The following is a 22,555-nucleotide window of genomic DNA, read 5'->3' as shown; positions in this document are numbered from 1 at the left end:
CAGGGTGGGGATCTGTGCTAAAATGCACTTCATCTCGGCTGTGCAAGCCTTTTGGAGACAGGCCTCAGAATTACATCAGTGTCTGGGTAAAGTCAGGCATTCTTCCAGAAAACACCACCCGCATTTCTCCAGCAGGTAGCAGGTAGCTGCGACCTTCTTGAGGTGGCTTTTCTTGAAGTCCCGTGCACTCTCCCAGGATGCTCCCACGTCACAGACCTCCCCAGAGCTCAAAGTCCCCAGAGATCCCCCAGGATCCTGTTGCAATACTGAAGGTGACATCATGCGGCCAGATGGTATCTTAGCTCTTAGCCTGCGCGATTTGGAAGAGTTCTGAATGAAAAATGTGTGCCTCTGCACACGTGTGAATGTCCAGTGGGAAAAATGGGCTTGGTGTGGGGAGAGTTCGAAAGGTGCTATCATGAATGGTTCTGAGATACGAATGGCCCAGTAAAAAGGCAGTGAGAATGACAGCTTCCTTTAGACTAGGCTCTTCACTTTAATCATCCACACATATTGTCCACTCGTCTACCCATCTATTCATCTATCCATCTGTCTATCTGTCTATCCACCCATTCAGCCAACCACCCATCCATCCCACCACCCACCCATTCACCTATCCGTATACCCTTCTACTTATGTACACATCCATCCAATCACCCACCCATTTATCTATCCTTTCAACTACCAACCCATCCATCATACAAACACTGATCCATTCATCTACCCACCCATCTGTGCAAACATCTATCCATCACCCATCTACCTCCCCACCCAGCCACCCAGCCACTGGTCTGTCCACCCACCTATCTACCCATCTATTCATTTACTCATTGACGCATCATCATCATCATCATCCAACTATCACTCTGTCATGCATGCATTTATGATAAACGAGTCCAGCAGGAACATTGTCCTGTTTTAAATGGCTTCTGTGCTACTGAGGATCTATATGCCAGTATATAACAGGGAGACATTTCTCTGTTGGGACTCCTTCTAACAGATCATTTCTTACCCCATCGCCTCTGTACAACAGTGGAAGAAACAGAAAACTTATCTTCCAGTGACAGCTGTTTCCTCTCGCTGCCTGGGGAACATGAGCATGTGGCTGTCAGCTTCTCAAAAACCCTTTGAGTTCCATGACTCAGTGATGTGGTTAACGCAGATCGGGCTCTTCTATCAAAACAGGGAGCCCATTGAAGAAATGAGAAAATATGGACTGTTTCTCTGGAGCAGGGAGGTACGACCGCCTTCCTCGGAGCTGGGGAGGCTTTGGTCCCAAGCCTCTGGAAATTAAAGCCATCACTTAGTGATCACAGAGAGCAGATTGCGTGGCTTCTGGCTTTTGCTGCTTGGGCTGTGCGGAGCTGCTGTGAACAGTTTTGATTGAATGTCCAAATTAAGCTGCCAAGTAGCAGCTCTGCAGCTCGAGGGACTGCATGTTGGTGTTTATGTCACATCTTTAGAAATAATCGCATCCGAAGCAGCGCCCACAGCCGTGTCGTCTGCCGCTGCGGCGGAGGAGCTGGGGGACGCTTGCTACATCTCCTCGGCACCTAGGCAAAGACTGGGCCTCAGGGGCACCCCGTCTTGGTCCTTGTCTTGAGGATGTGAGTGGGGAAGCCGTAAGCCTTGTTTGTCCCTGTTCTCCCTCAACAGGGAGCAGGAGGGAGATGGTCTTTATAAGAGGTGAAGTTGACTTTTTGCCTGATGAATTCCCAGAACAGACATCCTCAGTATACAGAAAGACCCTCAGAGCTAGCCCGGGCAACAGATGTTCACGCAGAGGGCGTTCTCTGGTTTACCAAACTGGTCTGACAAGTTTCTCCCCTGTCTCCATTTAGCCTTGCATGCTCTGCCCTACACAAAGTGACAAATGCAGCCCTAGAAAGACCCATTGTCCTCACAGACATAAGGAGACTGAGGTTGAGGTGTCAGGGGAGACTAGTTCCAATGCTTCCTGTGGAGGGGAGAGACCTATGGGCTCAGGGGTGTGTGCCAGTCCGGGGTCGGAGTAGGTACAGAATAACTCTGAGAATTGCAGGTCCCTGAGTTATCAGGAGTACCTGTGTCAAAAACAGTTAACACTAATCAGGTGTATTGGATTATAAAACTGCCCAGATTTCCAATTTTCTGACTCAAGGGGAAAGTCAGTTATGGAACCCACAAGCTCCATGAGTTTCACAATGACGTAGACTCGGAACTTGGGAAAATGAATGGACCCAGTCTTGGGGCATCCAAGTTGCCTCTGACTCCAGTGTATATATTTATTATTTTAAATGTATTGTTATTATTAAAGAAGTATGTGTATGTGTTTGTGTGTGTGCATATAGGCACCTCAGCACACGTTCCTGTAGAGTCCGTTAGACAGTGTTGGGACTCCTGGGGCTGGACTCAGCCATAGTGGTGCTATGCCCAGTGTGGATGCTGGGAAATGAACACAGGTCCTCTGCAAGAGAAGCACGTGCTCTTAGCCACTGAGTCACCTCTCCAGACTCCTGAACTTAGTTTATTAAGAGTAATGGACATGGGCTAGAGAGATGGCTCCGAGGTTAACGGCACTGGCTGCTCTTCCAGAGGTCCTGAGTTCAATTCCCAGCCACCGCCTGGTGGCTCTTAACCATCTATAATAAGATCTGGTGCCCTCTTCTGGTGTGCAGGTGTATATGCAGACAGAACATTGTATACAAGATAAATTAATTAATTAATTAAAAAAATAATAGACACAAGCCTGGCCTCACGTTGCACGATGATTCCTTTCAGATCTGTAGTCACTTTTTCTTTTCTAATTAGAAAAGTATTTTATACTCAACCACGGCCACACCTTTAGGGGCTCCTTCTTGTACATTTCCGCTGAAGTGACTGAGCTTAAAAATGGAAAATTTTGTTCAGAGTTACAAAGTAGAAAATGGTGTCAATCACATACCTTTGGGAGTTTCTCTAAGATGTGGTCAGACCAGGCTAGCTAATTTTATATCCTCCTTTCCAACATCCAAGCCTTCTATGCCTTTCCTTCATATGGTTGTGCTGGCTGATACGTCTGGAGGGTTGTTAAATTACAGCTGTGATGCTGGGCATTCAGTTGGGGGCTTAATAGATACGCCTCTTGAGTTATACCAGGAATCACAATGGAAGCTATTGATACATTCATTATATCGAGAACAGCATTTGTGTGTTCCTTTTTCCCTAAGCGTTAGAAGAATTGTTGCCGAATTTTTCACTTGTCCTTTTAAATCGTTTTTTTAAAGATAATTGCCTAGTTTTTCTCCTTTGACCTAGTTTTATAGTGAAAAAACATAAATAGACTTTCTAAAAACTATGAAATGCTTCTGTTTAGAGAACATATGGTCAGAGTTGAATGTTTGAAAGATCACTTTGGGGTATGGAGGATGGGGTGGATGAAGTAAGACGAGGGGTCAGGAGCCAACTAGGAGGTTCTTCACTTTGCTAGGAGAGGAAACACTGAGTGTGTAAGCAACCACCCTAGGTGGAATTGCTGTTTGCCAAACACTGTTCTAGGCCAAGCACAATGCCAGGTTTCAACTACAATGGCCTGTCATGGTAAGTGTTAGTTGTCAGTCTGACAGAACAGAAAATCATTTGGGGCATGGGCCTCTGGATGTGGTTGCATCTTGATTATGTTAATTGAGCTGACAAGACCTGCCCACTGTGGGTGGCACCATTCCCTGGCTGAGATCCTGGGCACTGTAGAGAAAGGAAGCTGCTATCCTGTCTGTACTGGGTGTGACATCAGCAGCTGCTTCAAGGTCCTGCTGCCTTGGCTTTCCTGCCTTGATGTGTGAACTGAATGTGCTTCTTGGCAGGATGTGTTCACCTCGAACTGTAAACTAACTTTAGTTGTTTTGGTCGGGGTATTTTATTACAGCAATGGAACAGGAGCTAAGAAATGCCCCGAGGCATTATCATTGTCAAATTGGAGGGAGTAAAATGATAAAGAGATGGAACAAACAGGTTATAGTCATAGATGAAACCCACAGGAAGGGACCAGGCAGCTTCCAAATTCACTTGCACAGTTGGGTCGATGATGGGGCATTCCCTAAATGTGTCATTAAAAATAAGAGAGCAGATGGAGTCAGTATGGTGGTTTGAATGAGAAAGTCCCCGTAGACTCATATATTTGGATACTTGGTCTATGGTTAGTGGAGCTATTTGGAAGTATTAGGAGGTGTAGCCTTGTTGGAGAAGGGGTGTTATTTCAAGTGGTCTTTGAAGTTTCAAAAGCCTGCACTCTCTTCCTCTCCCTCTCCCTCTCCCTCCCTCATCCTCTCTCTCCCTTCCACCTTGTGCTTATGAGCCAGGTGTAAGCTCCCAGCTGCCACTGCTCCACCACCATGCCTACCTGCCTGTTGCTATGCTTCCTACCATAATGATCTTGGACTCTAACCTCTGGAACTGTGAACTCCCAAAATAAGTGCTTTTTTTGTAAGTTACTCTGGTCATGGTGTTTTGTCTCAGTAATAGAAAAGTAATTAAGACAGTGGGAGAGGACAAGTCGATGATAAATATGGTGGGCTATGTTGACTTTGGTGTTCCTGTGGGATGGCCAGAGCAAGCTTGACACTGATGGTGTCATAAAAGTTGGAAGCTTGGTGAAGAGCTTGGTGAATGACAACAATTCTTCTCAATAAGAAGTAGAAGAGGAAGGAACCCTTCCCTGCTTGTTTTATGAAGCAAGTATCACCCTGGTACTAAAACCAGTTTAAAACAAGAAAGCAATCGGCACATAACCCCTAAGGAAATAAATACAAGAGTTGAGCAAAACACTTGCAAATCAAGCACGGCAATATGCATTGAATGTAATGTACCTTAAGCATGTAGGCTTTACCTTGGCAGTGCAACACTGAGTCAATAGCCAAAAAATTAGCCGACGTGATCCTCCATGTCTATAATCTGGGGAAAGAAAGCCCAGTGAATAGAGCATGTGGTGCAGAAAAAGCATTTGACATCATTCAGTGGGTATGCACAAGGAGTGTTCTCCTCATGCCAGAGACAGAAGGGAACATCTTTGATGTTATAAAGGGATGCACCAAACGCCACCACGTGCTGAGTGATGACAGGCTGCAGGCTCTCCTCTGGGCTGTCGAGGAGAATACAGAATGTCTGCCTTCACCCTGCTTCCGCATATGTTTGGAAACCCATCCAGTGTGATGGGACCAGAAAAGAACGCCAGCAAATTGGAAACATAAATACTTCCTCTGTACATACATAGGGAGCATGATCATCCCAGCACACCCTCATGGGAATCTACCGAAACACACGTGGAACCAATGACTGCATGCAGCTACACCGCGGGCTGTGTGGTCACCACACGCAGCCGGAGTACGTACATGCTGACAGTGAACAATCAGAAACCAACTTCAAAGCATACACGTAAACTAGGTTCAACATCAAATGAAATATTCAAGTGCAAATCAAATAGCAGATGTCTGAACCAATATGCTAAAAATTATTTGAAAAAAAATGGAAATAACATCACCCAAATAAATGCAGAGTTGTGCCATACTTATGGAGCAGTATGTTCCACAGAGTAAAGGTGCCAGTTCCTCCTCCCCCTTTTTTCAGTTCTGGGGATCAAGCCTTGAAGCCTAAACATTTTAGAGAAATACTCTACACCCACCGAGCCACCCCAACCCAAGTTGTCAATTTTTAAAGATTAATTTATAAATTTCAATCAAAATGCCATCTGGATTTTTAAATTATGCATAAGGGAGTTTTAGAGTTTATGTGCTACTGTAAAGATTCAGCACAGCCCCAAACATTTTTTTAAATGAAGAATAAAATTGGAAGAGCTGAATACCCAGCCTCAAATACTTCATACTTGCTGTCTGAAGCTGCCTTAACCCAGTGCTGTGACGTTAGTGACAGGAGAGGTTCAGGCCACAGGAGAAAAAACTGCTGAGGTACAGAGTCAGGAACATCCACACAAAGGCGACTAGTAATTCTCTGTAAAAGCCCAACGGCCGTGAAGTTAGAGAAAGGTCAGGCTTTCAGCAAATGATTATGGAATGATTGAATATCTACATACAAAATTTTTATACGTCTTAACCTCCACCTCACGGTACATGGGAGAATTAACTCAAGTGAGGGGCAGAGCCAAATGAAAAAGGTGAAAGCATGAAACTTTTAGAAAATGCTGGGGGGATTTATAATGTGGCGTTAGACACAGAGGTCTCAGACATGACACTACAACTATGACTCATACAAGAGAATAAGATGAATTAAACTTCATTATAGTGTAAAAGCATTTGCTCTGTGAAAGACGCCACTACAGAATGAACAAAAATTATAACCTGGAAGAAGATACTAGCAAGTTCAGGATGGGGTGCCCAGTTACACACTCCTGGGCTAAAGTGAGTGATATCCTGAGGTTATAGTCCTCAGGGGACAGAGAGGAGAGAGAGAGAGAGAGAGAGAGAGAGAGAGAGAGAGAGAGAGAGAGAGAGAGAATGGTGGCGGAGGTTATGGTAATGATGGTGGTGGTGATGCTGATTAGTAGCAGGAGGAAGAGAATGGGAAAAGAAAGAAAGAGGAGGAGGAGCAAGGAGGTTTGTTTTTAATTTTGTGGTTTGATTTTTGTGGTGTTAGGAACTTAAACTCAAGTCATGGTGTACTCTTTTTTTAGTTTTTATTTTGAGGCAGGGCCTCATTCAGTTACTCAGGGAAGCTTTGGCACTTTGATCCTCCTGCCTCAGCCTCCTGATCATTGCAAGCCTGTGCTATCAGGCATGGCTGTAGGCTGCAAAGCTGAACAAACGCTCGCTACATGTAAGACAACATTACCGTGGTAAATCCACAAGTAAAAAGATAACAATACCTTTGAAAACTAAGGAATGAAAATTATAACAGAGAAGAGATACCATTACTCCACATAATAATGATAGTGCTTTCAGTGTCTTTTGTGGGCAAAGACACAGAACTGTCATTCGTTATTGAACAGGAATGCAGAAGGCACAGTCAGTCTGGAAAGCTATTGGTGTCATACAAGGTTAAACACACATATAACCACATAACTCTTTGATCCCTCTCCTGGCTAGTTCTCCATTGGAAACAACTCAAGTGTGTTCAGCAGCCAAGAGAAAGGCACGCTGTGGTATATCCACACAATAGAACACTACTCAGCTACGAAAAGGATTTATTCATAGGCTTAACAATTTGGATGACTCTCAAAGACATCATGCTAAGTAAGAGGAGCCACTCTTGAAAGGATTCACACTGTGTGATTCTATTTATATATTCAATTATTGAAAGGAGAACGCTGCAGTGGTAAGAAATAGAGGAACAGCAGGTTGGGCCTTGCAGATGGAGGGGATGGTGATCACAAAGGAGAGGTCTGAAGGATTTCCCTGAGATGACGGAACTGCTCTGTGACCTGTGTTCCTGGCAGCTTATATAAATTTACCCATGTGTTAAGAGTTACTGCAGTACATAAAACAAACAAACAAACCCCCTAAAGACCCATAAGATGCTGTAGGCAGAAAGCAAAAAGTCACACATAAGGAAAGCAGTGGGCAATGGTCTGAAATGGAAAAGGGTCTTCCTGAGAGCAAAGCATCATCAAATAAGCAGGAAGAATAGCATGCTGCTAGAAATCAATCTGTTGTTGATGTGGCTGGATAGGGTGTGTGCCTCTGTGTGTGTCATCTCTCCCAGCTGGTTAGGAAGTTGAGGGTGACCATTAACTTCTCATTCTCCCCCCACTGAGGGATGGGGCCACAGGTGTGCTCTGTCTGTCTTGGTTTGTGTCGTATTGGGGGCTGAATACAGGCTTCATGCATGCTAGGCAGGCACTTTACCAATTGAGATATGTTTCCAGTCCTTAGAAAACTATTTAAAACAATAAAATAAATAGAGATGCATAGAGATGCATGGCAAGCTTACAATGGGTGATAAATGATACAGAAACAAGCTGGAGGTATGCTCCTAGATATCAAGGAATGAGGAAAAGTAACTGTAATCATGAACAAAATGACAGGCATGGAAAACAAAAGGCTTCTATTCATGGGGAAATGGGCACCAAATGTTCCTAGAGCAAAGGCCAGAGCAAACAGAAGGTCACCTAAATTTGAAATGGGTGGAGACAAACAAGTGATGAACTACATACAGAGAATGTTTTAGTTATGAAAGAAAAGTCCAAGAGTGGACCCATGGAGAACACATGCCAAACGAAAGCTCCGTTTCAGTAAGAAGTGTGAAATTATCAGAAATACCACAACAGTTTTCAAACCACTTTGTCAGTCTTTGACAGGCAGAAGGGATTTAAAACTCTGAAAGTTAATAATATAATGTAAATGACTCTCAGCTCTCTCTGCCTTGAGCCCCAAGACATTCAATAAAGGAATTCTTTTCTTATTTAATATCCACAGACTTGGTGATGTAGTTCCCCTGCCAGAGAGACTGGCAGGGAACACAAGAGTAGCCCACCCCCAAAGGCTCTGGAAGTGTCTCACATGTTATCTGATGAAAACATAATAGAGTTAGAGGTGCATTGGCGTGTACCGTTCTGTTAGATACATAGAACAGCATCAGGCACAGAAGAGAGAGGTGGGAAGCCAGTCGAGTCCTGACAAATGGAGATCATGAAATGGCTTCTGTCAGCAGTGATAGAGGAAGTGAACTAGGAACCCCAAAGGGGTGATTGCCAGTGTAAAGGCTCAAACTGTGGCTAAAGACCTTAACTGCATGGTGACATCAAGCTGCCTAGGTGGTGCTCCTCCACAGGATGCTCCCAAGGCGAGGCAAGCACCACGGAGGATCCTGCTGATATGTTCAGGAAGAGCTGCTGTGGGGACAAGAAGGTAGAGATGTTTGTGTTCCCACCCAGGAGTGATGGAAAGGCATCCCCCTGTAGGCAGGATTTGGAGAGAAAGAGAACCTCTAGCTTCCTAGCAGGCTAAAGGAAAGGGAGCTGCCAAGGACTGGGGCTTGGGTGAGGGGTTAAAGTGTAAAGGGCTCAGAGAAGTAAAAATAGAAACCAATCCAAACTGGCCAGAAGAGTGGCTTTTGAATGTTCTTATCACACAGAAATGAGCAGTGTCTGAAATGACGAAGAGCCTAAGTGCTTTGAGTTGATCAATACACGATATATACACATACTAAAGCATCACAGTGTGTCCCATAAAGATGTGCAATTATTCTGTCAATGGAAAAAAATTTCTGAAGGCTCTTGGGAGTTCACAGGAGATGCCATCCCAGGCAGCAGTCCCAGTCACTAAATTGGAGTGGAAAGAAGCCGCTGGTAATGAGGGATGGATTTATCGCATCTGACTTCAGACCGTCTGTCATCCTCAAGCCGGGGTTTGCATTTGTATGAAGATCACATTGAAGGGATGCTGTTTCAGTCCCCAAATTTATCTCAGTCCTTGTACATTTTCATCATATGCTTTGGTCTGAATTCTCCCTATGGGGAAAGGAAATCAGCGTTCATCAGGCTTCCACTGTGAGCCTCACCTTCTCCCCTAAACATCGTTATCCTGGTAGCTAAGGTGACGGCACAGGGCAGATACAAAGTGTCTCGGTCCCCAAGGGGCTCACATGTTAAAGGATGGATCTCTGGGAAGTTAGGACGTATAGAGAATTGATCACGACTATGATCATTGTCAGTGGGTCAGCCCACCATTGAGTTCATGGTTGAATGGACTCTTAAGAAATGGGACCTCGATGAAGGAAATCAGTTCCTGGGAACATGACTGCAAATAGCAAACCTTATCCTTGACATCCTCCACTTACTTCTGTTGCCTTTTGGATACCCTGCCGAGAACGGCTTTCCCCATAACACCCTTCCACTAGGATGGTTCTGCCTTGTTATTGATCTAAAAGCAATGGAGCTAGCCAGACAGGGTATGAAACTAATGATACCATCAGCCAAAATAAATCCATTTTCCTTTTAGTTCATCTCTCCTAGGCCTGTGTGCGTGCGTTTGTGCGTGCGTGCGTGTGTCCATGCCTGCCTTTGGAGGCCAAAGGTTGACACTGGATATCTTTCTTGATCACTTGAGAGGGTGATTACTCAACCACCTCCTGTCTGAGACAGGACTCTCACTGATCCTGCAGCCCATTCACTTGCTTAAGGTAGTTAGCCAATGAACGTCAAAGATCTATTTGCTTCCATGCTCCACTGCTAGCATTGTTTTTTGCTTGTTTTTTGTTTGTTTGTTTGTTTGTTTTTTAAATAAGGAAACTGAGGTTCCGAGAAATCTTTTGCTTAAAACACCCAGCTAACGTTCATCACGGCACAGGGGGAGGTTAAATTCGGGTCTGACATTCTCCAGCTATCTTCCTCATCTTCCACCTTTTTCTCACTTGCGCTAGCTTGTCAGGCTCTTTTCTCAATAGGCACCATGACAGTCCCAGCTGGAAGTTTGACTCAACACGGATAGTTAGACGTGTGACAACTGTACCTCTGCCAGCAGCCATGGGAAGCCAGCTGTGCCAGGAGCCTGTGGGGCCTTGACGTGCTCCGGATGACTTAGGTCTGCGTGTGGGCTCCCTATAAAGGCTCACGTTTGCTTGCTTTATGATCAGAGACCAGTGTATGGGTTGGGGAAGGAAGCTGGGGATTGTTAGGGCTCAAAAGCACCAGAGAAAGGTGGGGTTAGAAATGCCCTGGAAGTAAAGAAGCAGAAATCAAGGAGACACAAACAGACCGTAGACAAGAAATTTCTCGTGCAAGGTGTGCCAGTGGCCGGCGTGTCTGTGGGTGGGGGGAGGACTTTTAGCTCTCTCTGGTAAATATTTCTTTACATGAGCATTTTTTTTTTCATGAATCATCTGAGAATGAGTTGAGGTCATGGTTCTTACTAAACCTGAAATGTTCCAATGTACATTTATTTCCTAAGAGCAAATATGTTCTTCAACATGTGTGTTATATGATATTTAAATGAGGAAATAGAACCCAGGGCTCCGTGGTGTTAGGCAAAGGCCCAGTGGAAATGTGAGCCGCCAGGATATCCCTGGAATTAGGGGCTAGCCCATGCCGTGTTTTCATGTCCAGGCCTGGGTTCACAGAAAGGTGTCTGATAAGGGTCCACTGGTCTCACTCAGGACATCCTGACTCTGCATTTAGGATGGAGCCTCTCTCTGTAATTCAAATGAGGGTTTTGAAGCTTCACATCGAAGATCCCGTTGTGTCTTTGGGAGGAGCAGAATGAAGTCTCTGAAAGCCAGGGCTATGGCTTCTCAGATGCTAGCAATATACAACTTAATAATGTAATTAATACAAGAATGTGTTTTATTGGTAAGAAATTTAAACTATAACGGATAAGGCCAATGTTATTCTGCTTCTAACTTCCAAAAGGCCCCCTCATCCTCGGAGATGTAACCATTAGTTGAAAATAATTTTGTGTATTTCCTTCTGGATGCTTATGTTTGTATTCATGTAGGCCTTGTGGAAAATGTGCTTTATTTTGCTTCTCTTTGGAACACTGGTTCTCAACCTTCCTAAATGCTGTGACCCTTTAATAAAGCTTCTCATGTTTCGGTGACCCCCCCGACCATAAAATTATTTCCGCTGCTACTTCATAACTGTGTCACGAATCTTAATGTAAATATCTGAAGTGCAACCTCTGTGGAGGTCGTGACCCACAGGTTGAGAATCGGTGCTTTGGACGATTTGGAGGTCCTTTTTTAAAAGACTTGATTTTAACATAGTCTCAAACTGACAGAAAAGAGGCAAGGCTAGCAGAAAGAACTCTTGTATTTCCTTCACCTGACTGGCTGGTACTCTATATTGTGCCTCATGTAGTCTACCGTCCTCTAGATTGAACATTTTTAGATCAGTGCCTTTCTGTTTTTTTCCTACCCACTTGAGAATTCAGTAAGGAATCATGATCCCCACTGGCCTCAGCACACTTCAGCGTGTATTTCCCAAGGTATTTCCCAAGGTCAGAGACATTCTCTTAAGTGTGCAGCCTAATTACACAAATGGGGAAACGTGACAGCGACCGCTGCTGTTATCAAATAGCGCAGATCTCAGCTTCATTCACAGAACCACGCAGGCCCTCTCCTTAAACACGGGCCTTTATATTGTAATCGTGTCTGTTTCTTGTGTTTTCAGCAGCTACAACTGTTACGGAGGTAGCCTGGTTTGTGTAAACCTTTCCCTGTACAGGTTAATTTTCAATGTCATTCTCAATGTAATTTTCAGCCTTCTCAACCTGAATGTTGGTGGCTGTGGCTTTGAATCACTGTTTCAACACACATAATGAAGACTTGTGAGGACTCAGAATGCCAAGGACATTTTTTTTTCAAAGAAAACTTTTAGTAAAATAAATAAATAAATAAATAAAAGAACTCTCATTATTTATATAATTCACTATTGGCACCATAAAACATTGTAATTCTTTAGACTTTTCCAAGACTTTTTCTTTCTGGGAGGGAGGGTTAAACAGTTTAGAAAAGCTCTTGAGGGACAGTGCTTAGAAAAGTCAATGACATCGGTGCTGTGTCTCGCCACCCCTTGTCGGCAACCTCCACCAGACGACAGTGGCTTCGCTGGGCTTGATGTGATCCCACCTAGCTCCATGGTCAAGACAGGCTGTGTTTTCTGGCTCAGCCTGCTCATCTCCTGTGGATTTAGCAAACTTTCACCAGCGGGGGATGGGTGCTATTTCTGCTTTGTGTGAAGCATATCGTACCATCTGCACTGGCTGGATTTCAGCAAAGATAGTAAAGAAACATTTATCAAGAAAAATCAAAGTTGGTCCCGCCGAGTGTCATCTAGAGAGGTTTTGCTTCCTCCACGCGTAAGCGGCTTTCTCGCTGCTGGGAAACATGACTTTGAAAAGCATCGGAGGGGACAGGCCTTTGGCTCTGAGCCTGCAGCCCCTGTCGACTGCCCATGATACAGTGGTTTTAAAATAGCCATACTTCTAGAGATGTGAAAGCCAAGAGCTCTGAATCAATCCCACTATACTCCACCCCATAGGATTTTAGGCCCTTTGTTAGACAGGATAGCTTCAAGAGGACAGAAGTGGGAGAAAGTCCAAGAAGGACGGCGAGAAAGGTGGAATCATGCTTGGATGAGGAATGTTTGCTTTAAGTCAGGGAGAACAGAGGGCGAAGGAAGGCTTCAGTAGATAGAACACCTCGGTCCAGCAGAGAACATCTGGTAGGAATCCTAAACTTGAAATAGAAGACTGCTTCCCAATGATTGCCATTACGATGTCGGTGAATAAGACAAGGAGCCTGGGGAAGTGGCCTTCCCAGAGAGAAGAAAAATGAGCTATTTCTACATGCATGTGTCTTGCCAATCATCCAGACAGACAAGCTTCTGTCCCTCGGGAACAACTCAGTTCATGTTTTCATGCAGATCACTGTGTGATCAAAGTGTCATTCCCGGACTAGAAACTGGCACATGCTATTTTCCTTGGAAGACTTGAGAAATGAGAGAAAATAACAGTTGGGGATTGTACTCTGTTGGGGAAGGCATCGCTCCCCAGAGCTGTGCTACTCCGTGCATGCTCTGTGGGCCAGCAGCCTCCACCTCATCCCGAGACTTGTTAGGAAAAGGCAAGTGAACACATCTCACACCCGCACTGCTGAGCCAGCATCGGTCCATGGCGGCGGGTAACAGGAGTTATGCCTGAGAGAGCCTTAGAGTTCCTCTGTGCTAAGGTTTGCTGAGTCCTCTAGAGGAGGTGTCCAGTCCAGCACATGGTGCCCATGGACCTGGTGGCATGGGCCACAGGTGCCACTCAGGAGGCAGAAGCAGGAGGATCACAAGTTCAAGGCCAGCCTGGGAAACAGAGTGAGCCCCTGCCTCAAAAATGAAGAGTTAAACAGAAGTCTAGCATGTGTGAGGGCCTTGAATTCAACCTTCAACATCGAAAAAATAAGTAAATAATAGACAAGTGTGGCCAGAGGGCAGAGCAGTAACACTGTGACAGCAGCGACACAGTTAATGTGTATTGAGTATTTTCTAGGTTCTGTACCAAATACCCTTTGTCCGAGTTTGCTGTTAAGTTAACATATCTTGTTGATCAAGAAACCTAGACCAAAAGCTTACAGGGATAGCTAGGTAAGATGCCTGCTCTGTAACTTCAACACTAGGTGGCCTGGCTGCTGCCGTATCAGAAATCAATTATACTTCTAACAGACTTGGTTTCATATGTTCTTTGTGGACAGAATCAGCATCTTATGCTCTCCCCAGATGCCTCGTAACGTAACAGAATGTTTAGAGCAGAGTAGGAACCTACTCACTGAACATAATGGAATCTAGGCCAGAGAGGAACATTTCTTGCTTTGGGGATGTAACTTGTGGCTGAGAGGGAGAGTGAATTCCTATGCACATCTCTTGTCAGTCATTTATTCAGTCCTAACCCTACTGACTATATGACTTTAGGCAAATTCTCCTCCCTCCCTTTCTGCTTCCCTTCCACCCTCATTTCCTTGCTCCCCACTTCCATCTTTTCTTCCCTTTCCTCTGCTTGAATGTCCATGCATGCTTCTTCCTGCCCTCTTTCCCTCCCCAACTCCTTTCTACTATTCCTTCCTCCTCCTTTTCCTCCCTCTCTCCATCCCTTTTCTTCTCTGTATTGGTCAGCTGATTGGATATAGAAGAATAAAGATATATGAAATTAACCATGACTTGTATTTTGATAAATAAGTAAACTAGGAAGAAATTGGTGAGGAAATTGAGAATGTTCACAAGGGGACTATTGACTATTATACTGCACCATAACATCTATGCCACAAATATGGAGTGGAAGCAGGAGGGAATAGGGGCTTGGAGAGTATGTATCTGGTCCAATGATAGATTGGTGAGAGAAGACTTGTTGCCAGGAGTGACAGAGTTCATGAAGTGGAAACAACGTAAGTGGTGTAAGGCTGGGATCTGCGGAGTGTAACCTCTATGGGAGAAGAGCTGTGACTGGGAGGAAGTGAACACTGTAGGAAGTGCAGAGGAGGCTTCACTGATATGTTCCAGCCTTTCATCCTCCCATCTGTTAGTCTTGTCACCCTGAGCTTGTAGGATCCCTCTTTGTTGTGTTGTTGCATCTGTGCAACATTTAGGAAAAGCGCAGCGTGATAGCTGTGGAAATGGGCACCCTGTCTCATTTCTAGCCTCTGTGGGATTGCTTTTATCGTAAATTGTGATGCTATTATTTCAGCTAGTCACAACCCTGTCAAGAGATTTTTGTGCCATTTCCAGATAACTGCAATGACCTTGTGGTTTTCTTCTTTCACTTTTAAATTGATGACTATATTAATAATAAACGTGCTAAAACGTTGAATCATCTTTGTATTTCCAGTAGGAGTCATACATTCAAGTAGTTAGTTTCATTCATTTTAGACTGAATATATTACCTTGAATTTTCTCTCATGACATGGTCAACACTATTAAGTTGTTTAACAGTATGTACTTAAGTTCCGTGCAAGCCTCATTTTCTGGCCCCCTTTTCTTGGCCACCTGTGTTTCCATCCTTTAAGCTGATGCTGATCGGCTTTCCCATTTTCCAGGGAGATGCTTTCTTCTCCCTCATCTTCTCCCTGGTCCATTGCATCTTCAGTGCTGATCCTTCATCCAGGAGGCCTTAACCTTAGGTGGAGCCTAGCTATAATACTGTTGATATTTTCCCAGAATTCTCTCTATGGACTTTCTGGGTGTGGCTGTCATGTGACACGCGGGTAGGAGACGAACGGGTGGAAGATGGCAACTCTTTTTCCTTATTTAACCTTTTCTTTTTGGATGAAGTCAACAGTCACTGTGTATAAACCAGCCATTTACTGTTGAAACACACAGTTCGCTCCACTTTACATCCACAGCACTGTAACCATCATCTATCTAGTTCTAGTGTGCCCCATTACCCCCACAGGGGAGTCCGTGCTCAGGAAGCACCACCTCTTTGGTCCCCTGACCCTCCTCATGCAGCACCATCCTCTGTATGTCCGTGTGGGCCCACCGACCAGGATCAGGCTAGTCCTACTTCATTGCTGTAGCCAATACCCAGGAATGCAGCTTGATGGAGGAAGGGTTTATTTTGCTCTTCATTTCGTCCTGTCCTGGTGGGAGGGTGTGATGGAGGAACTCACGTCATGGCAGACAGGAAGCAGAGCACAGCAGTTACAGGAAGTGGCCAGGATACTATCTAGTTCTCGAGGACACGCCCTTAGTGATTTATCTCTCCCCCTTCCGCAGTTCCAGCACCTCTCAATAGCTAATTCCTATCAGATCCTTCATCAAATTAGACCAATCGTTCAGCGAGAACCCTCATGGCTTCATCATCCTTGTAACTGCCCTCACAGAAACACCCAGAAATGCACTATCCTGATGTGCCAAGTTCTTCCCCGTCGATTAACCAGGCCTCGATGGAGACTGGCCATCATTCAGATGTCCCAACAATCATCGGTCAGGAAAATACTTCCACGGGCTTACCACAGGCCAATTTGGTGAGGGCGTTTTCCAAAATGACTTTAGCTTGGGTCAAGTCAACATAAAACTAGCAAGCACGTGTGTGATATACATGCATGGAAATATTATTTTGCGTAATTAACATAGACTAAATAAGAAAGAGTTTGAGAATATTTTTAGTCAGTATGGAGCAGATTCTATGCCCTGTCAGGCTATCTCATTTACATGCCTCTAGCTGTTGATATTAATAAAATTCAAATTCCCACAAAGCAGGTGTGATGCCCAGGACTCTGCCACCGGAGCCACAGGCGTCATTAATAGGTACTTAAACACTCTGGACATCACTAACATTGAAACCACTTTTTGTTTTTCAGTAAGAGATGCTAAAAATCTTGTGCCTATGGACCCCAACGGCTTGTCAGATCCCTATGTAAAACTGAAACTGATCCCTGATCCCAAAAGTGAGAGCAAGCAGAAGACCAAAACCATCAAGTGCTCCCTCAACCCTGAGTGGAACGAAACCTTCAGATTGTAAGTGGAAATCACCATGGCACTGCATGGGTGACAGGGGCGGAGACATAGGTCATGAGAGACTGGGCCACTCCTCCCTTTTCCCTTTAGTCTCCCTTCCTCCTTACCCCTTTCTCTTCCATCTGGATCCCAGCACTGTGAGCCAAGGGAAAATCAGAACTTTTTTTTTTTTTTTTTAAATAGAGTTGAGCCCTCTTGGGAGGTGCCAAGGTGGGTTGGATGGGACTGAATGCGTGCTCTGCTTGGTGACAGTAAGTTAGAGGGGCATAGTTTAGAGGCTGAACCGACAAAATCTCCAGGGCTGTGTTTGGGTGGCACCGGGTTTGTAGCCTATTGGGAGGACTATATCGGCGTCTCTTTATCCTCCTCTCAGTGTGCCTGGGCCAGTGGTTGTTGCTATTAGCAGCTGATCTCTGCTGAGTGGGTATGGTATAAGTCAAGCACTAGTTAGCAGGTGTGAGTAATAATCTCTGGTTACTTCATGCCTGTTTTATGCACAGGGGTTTGCTAAAGAGGCCCCTTGGAGAGTAGAAGGCTGAGCAGGTTTCAGCTGTCCACAGTTTGATACCACAGGTCACACTGCAGGCGCAGGCTGGAAACATGGTTCTTGCCTCATATCCTTGCCCCTTTCTCAGGATAAAGCAAGGACTTGCCTGAGCCTCTCAGGGCCATCTACAGAACAGTTTTCCCCTAAGATGCCAGCGAGAGGTTTCTCTGTGCAGTCTCTCTGCTTCCTATTCGACTCACACGTGTGCAAATGCACACACATGCACGCCCAATGGTGTCTTGGGTGTCAGAATTTTTCCCAGTGACTGTCCATGGGAATTAAGACAGACACAGCAGATATAGATGGGCCTGCTTTTGTTGGAGCTGGCTTAGGTCCCCTGCCTGAGCCCCAGGCTGTCAAACAGAATGAGCCCCTACTCCCGGGGGAGTAGGAACCAAGTGTGTCTCCTGCAGCAGCTTGTGATCGTTAAGGATTTCTACCTCAGATTCCCGTCCTCCTGTACATTTCATCTGCTTGAGAAATCCTCATGACCTTGCCTGACCCTCTCCCTCTCTTTCCCTCCCTTCAGTCAGCTGAAGGAATCAGACAAAGACAGAAGACTGTCTGTAGAGATCTGGGATTGGGACCTGACCAGCAGAAATGACTTCATGGGGTCTCTGTCGTTTGGGATTTCAGAACTGCAGAAAGCCGGCGTGGATGGCTGGTAAGAAGGGTTTTACTTTGGAAACCACAATGCAATTCAGTCCATCGCAGACATGGTGTCCCTTAATATTGCAATATGAAAACAAAAGCCCAAAGCCATGACTGCTAGCTTGGCTTGGCCTCCCCAGTGTGCCTTATTTGACCCTTCAGTTTACAAAACAGGAATCAGCTGGGCCTGGTGGCATGGGCCTTCCATCCTAGTGACTCAGAGGGCTAGGAGGACTACAAGGTCAAGTCTTGCCTAGGCCTTAGTGAGGGCTTGCTTCAAAATGAAAAGTAAAAGAAGGCCTGAGAGATGGCTGGCGGGGCAGGCATCTGCCAGCCTGCACAACGAGCCTTAGGTTTAATCCCCAGGGCTTAAAAACAAAAATAGTTGCTAGCATTAAAAGGGCTGAGGAGATGGGAAGCTCGGCCAGTAAACTGCCTGCTATAGAAGAAGCACAGGGACTTGAATTCAGATCCCTGCCACCCATGCAAAAGTGGGCAGAACAAGAGCAGTATGGTATCTCAACCCCAGCACCGGCATGGCAAGGGAGCCAGAGATTAAGGGCAGGCAGAGATAAGCAAACCCCTAGGACTCACTGGACAATGTGTCTAAGCCATTGGCCTTGGCCAGCTCCAGTCTCAATGAAAGAACCTTCGAAAGGCAAAACGGAGAGTTGGTGGAAAAGGTGCTCTACATCTACCGCGTGCCTCCGAGAGCACGCACATGCGAGCTCACCACAATCTGACAAGACAAGGCTGTAACCGTGAACAGCCAGACACCAGGCAGGATGCGGTTTCTCTTGGCCACGGTCCTTAGACCTCTCTAGGTTAACACCATGCCCTTGGGCGCACAGCCTCGTGGGCACTAAGGCTACCTTAGAGGTTTACCTGACAGATCTGAGCAAGCCATTGGCCAATCTTAACTGTTTAAGGAGGTAAGTCCCTGCTGACAGTGTCTCCCCAGCCTGCCCATAGTCGCCTACCATGTTGGATTCCTTCTGGACTGTTTGCTTTGCTCCCTTCTAATGCCAGAACAAAGCACCCTCATCCAAACTTTCCAACAAGAAAGTGGGTCGGCCCCATGGGAGACCACTTTACAGTCACCGGAGTAAGAGAGTCAGGGTCGATGGTCTCACCTGGTTTCCCCGCTGTCGCTTTGGGGGAAGTGGGACTGGACCTGTTCTTAGTTCTTGAACATAAATCGTCTCCTTTCTAAATTGTCTCACCTGGGACTTTTATCAGTTCCAAGTAAAGGAAAAGAAAATCAAACTGATTTCTCAAGAAAGAGATCACATCTTCCAGCCCACGCATCCATTGTCCCTCTTACAGCTTCCTAGTCCCTGCCCTGCACTGAATTACCACAGGTTCTTATTCAAATGGACAAAGCGTTCTAGTCACCTAGGAGGTGCAGCAGGATAGAAAAGACAGGTGTGTTTTTGTGGAACTCATGGGGTGAGCGGAGAGAAACCTTGAACAAGAAATTACAACAACAAATCAAGGACCACGGGATAGAAGAAGTGTCGTGGACAGAAACTTGGTGGAGGGTTGGTATTAAAAAAAGCACAATTCGGAAGTGCTTAAAAACACCATACTTAGCCAGGCAGCGGTGGCAAGTGCCTTCAACACCAGCACTTGGGAGGCAGAAGCAGGTGAATCTCTGTGAGATTGAGGCCAGCCTTGTATACAGAGGGAACTCCAGCACAGCCAGGACTACACAGAGAAACCTTGTCTCAAAACCCACCCTTCCCTTACCCCACTAAAAATCCCACCATGCATGAATCAAGGCTCAGCTTGCTACTGAGGACCAGTGGCTGACTCCATGGAAATATTTGATAGACTGATGGCCAGAAAATTGGTGTTTGGGAAAAAAAAAATTTGCTGAAATAGCTTGGCTATAAATAATATAAACATGTATGTATGTATATAGGTATATAGGTATACATGTACATATGCATACATGTATATATGTATATGTTATATGTGCATTTAATGGAAGCACAGTTTTGAGACTCTGAATCAGAAGCAGGCCTTAACTCTCTTTCCCAAAAGTTCACAGCTTTCTTTGCAGATCAGGGAGGCACCAGTACTAAGTTAAACAGAGTGACGTGATGGGAGGAAGGAGATGCTTAAAGTGACACAAGAAGTCCGGTTGTCCTTTCTTCCCCTCATGGCTTTGCATACTTTCCCCTTGCCTTGTTCCCGGGCACACAGAGTGTTCGTTCCCTCCTCGGCAAGTGAAGCTGACCGAGGTTAAAGAGACGATGTTCCCTGGTAGGCAGAAGTGAGGCAGGAGAGAACAGGGTAATAATTGTAATTAGGTAGTTACCACTGACTGGCTCTGACTAGAATTCAGGCACCAGGCTGAACAGGAAGATGCACAGATCACAGGTGTGGGAAAACCTGGCTTCTTCTGTGAGAAATGTCCTCAGACTTTCTCAGACCGTTTGCGAGGTCGCTGTGGCCACCGAATAGGGTCTCTTTGCCGGTGCTGCTCCAGGGTTCTCTCTTGCAGAGCAGCCATTCCCAACGGCAGCCTTCTATCCCAGGAGTTGGCCTGGCCCCGCCTCAGTTTGAGGCATCTTACCAGCTGCCTGCTTTCTTCCTCTGTGTGTCTCCTCAGGGGACTGGAGTGCTCCAGCCCCAGGTCACAGCAGAACCTGTTGTTTGTTTTGTTTGGGGGGTGTTTTGTGTTGGGTTTTTCCCCCCCTCTCGGTGCTTCTGGGACTCCTCCCTTCTGAGTCTCCTTCCTGGGGAGATGGTGTCACCACCCCTCCTCATCCCCCGACCCCCGCAGCTGCTGGGATGACAGTCTGTGAAGGTAGGCACATACCAGGGCACTACTCCCCTTGTAAGCTCAGACTCCTTTCTTTCCTGGGCCAATTGAACTGCTCCACGAGCTTAAGCCCGTTTTCAGAAACAAAGCTGTTTTGTTGTTTTGTTTTGTTTTGTTTTTCTGCACCTCTGGTTCTGCCACGTGTGCATTCAGCCCTGTCGGCACCAACCCGCAGCATTCTGCCTGGGGGTAGCGTAGCACCCGCCTGATCCACTCAAACAATTCTAAATGACAACAGCAAAAAGCCAGTTGTTTACTTGAAACGGTTGTTGATGGAAACAGTTTTCCTGGGAGAAACTTAACAAGCACCGTGCATTTAACCCGAGCACAGTGAGAGACAACAAAAAGATGTGAGAGAGACCTGGCTATGGGAATAAGAGTGGCCGTTTAGCTTGCGACCGGTTCCCTCCCCAGAGCCACACACGCTAGATGTGTTGGTATAGACAGGCCCCGTAATCCCAGCACTGGGGAAGTGGAGGTAGGGAGCATCACAAGTTTAAGGTCGTCCTTAGCTATGAAATGAGTTCGAGGTCAGCCTGAGCTACACGAGACTCTGATTCTCTCTCCCTCCCTCCCTCCCTTCTTCCCCCCCCCTCCTCAATCTCTGTTTTTGTCTGTCTGTCTCTAAAAAAAAAAAAAAAAAAAAAAAAAAGGGTAGAATTAATAGTATTGCTATTATTAATAGTAATAGTTTTTTGAGGCACACTGAACCTGGAATTCGGCTAGCCTAGCCAAGAAAGTTGCCAGGTTCCTCGGTCCCTGCTCCCCAGCACTGAGATTACAGGCCCGTGATGCCACACCCAGGTTGCTTTACGTCCGTTCTGTGGCCTCATGCTTGTGCAGCTAGCACTTTACTGACTGAGCTATCTTTCCAGGCCTCCAGAGAGTCTTCTAACACTCTCTGATGTTGAACAAGTCATGCATCCTCTCGGAGACTCAGTTTCTCCTGCCAGTAGGAGCTGGGCTCCTCCAGGGCCCTGCTGTGCTATTCAGTTACGTGTTGTGTGATGTTGACAGTGGGCCTCGACGTCAGTAAGGCATCTGGGAAAATCCTCTTGCCAAACACTGTCGTACAGCAGGTGCCTCTGGCATTCAGTTACGGGAACATGCTGTACGGGCTTGCCTGGAGGAGCAGTGGGCTAGACCCCGGAGCTCAGGTGTGTGTGTGTGGGGGGGCTCTGCCACCTAGATTTGGGTTAGCATACTCTATGGTGGCCACACCAGGAAGTCCTCAGAGCGTGTCCTGGTCAGCCAGTGATGCCCAGCCGTGATTTAAAACCGCGTGGCAGAACCCACAGAGGCAGCTGAGGAAGGAAGCCTTCAGATGTGCAGCACCTGTCCTCCTCCCCTCCCCCAGCCACTCACCTGCCTGTCAAACCCTCCTCCGAGCTCCTAATTGTGACTGCTTACGCTGTCTCTCTGCTTCCTCACGGTTTGGCTGGAGATTCATCTGCATTACTGGTTCGGTTTGTTTTCTCCAAAGGATCTTATGTCTCAGTTCTAGGTCTGTTTCCTTCTCTTTGTCTGTTTATTTTGCATTTGTCTTTGAACTCCAGTTGAGCATTTTGCTGTTTGTTTTCTTCTTCTTACCTTACCCAGTTCCTTAAGAAAAACAAGCCCTATTGTGGGA

The 22,555-nt window shown here is 45.9% G+C and overlaps 1 protein-coding gene across 2 annotated transcripts in view; it reads left to right on the top strand.

Annotated features, from left to right (window-relative positions):
* Window positions 1-22,555, top strand: part of Prkcb (protein kinase C beta) — a 324,942-nt gene that overhangs the window by 202,127 nt on the left and 100,260 nt on the right. For both annotated transcript variants that reach the window (XM_060366899.1, XM_060366900.1), the window contains exons 6-7: window positions 16,741-16,897; window positions 17,974-18,108. In XM_060366899.1, the coding sequence (XP_060222882.1) occupies window positions 16,741-16,897; window positions 17,974-18,108 (292 nt within the window). The remainder of the gene's footprint in view (window positions 1-16,740; window positions 16,898-17,973; window positions 18,109-22,555) is intronic.

This window comes from Meriones unguiculatus, chromosome 14, assembly GCF_030254825.1.
Source record: "Meriones unguiculatus strain TT.TT164.6M chromosome 14, Bangor_MerUng_6.1, whole genome shotgun sequence".
Classification (NCBI taxonomy): domain Eukaryota; kingdom Metazoa; phylum Chordata; class Mammalia; order Rodentia; family Muridae; genus Meriones; species Meriones unguiculatus.
Note: the sequence above shows the minus strand (reverse complement) of the source record. Positions and strands in the feature narration are given on the sequence as shown.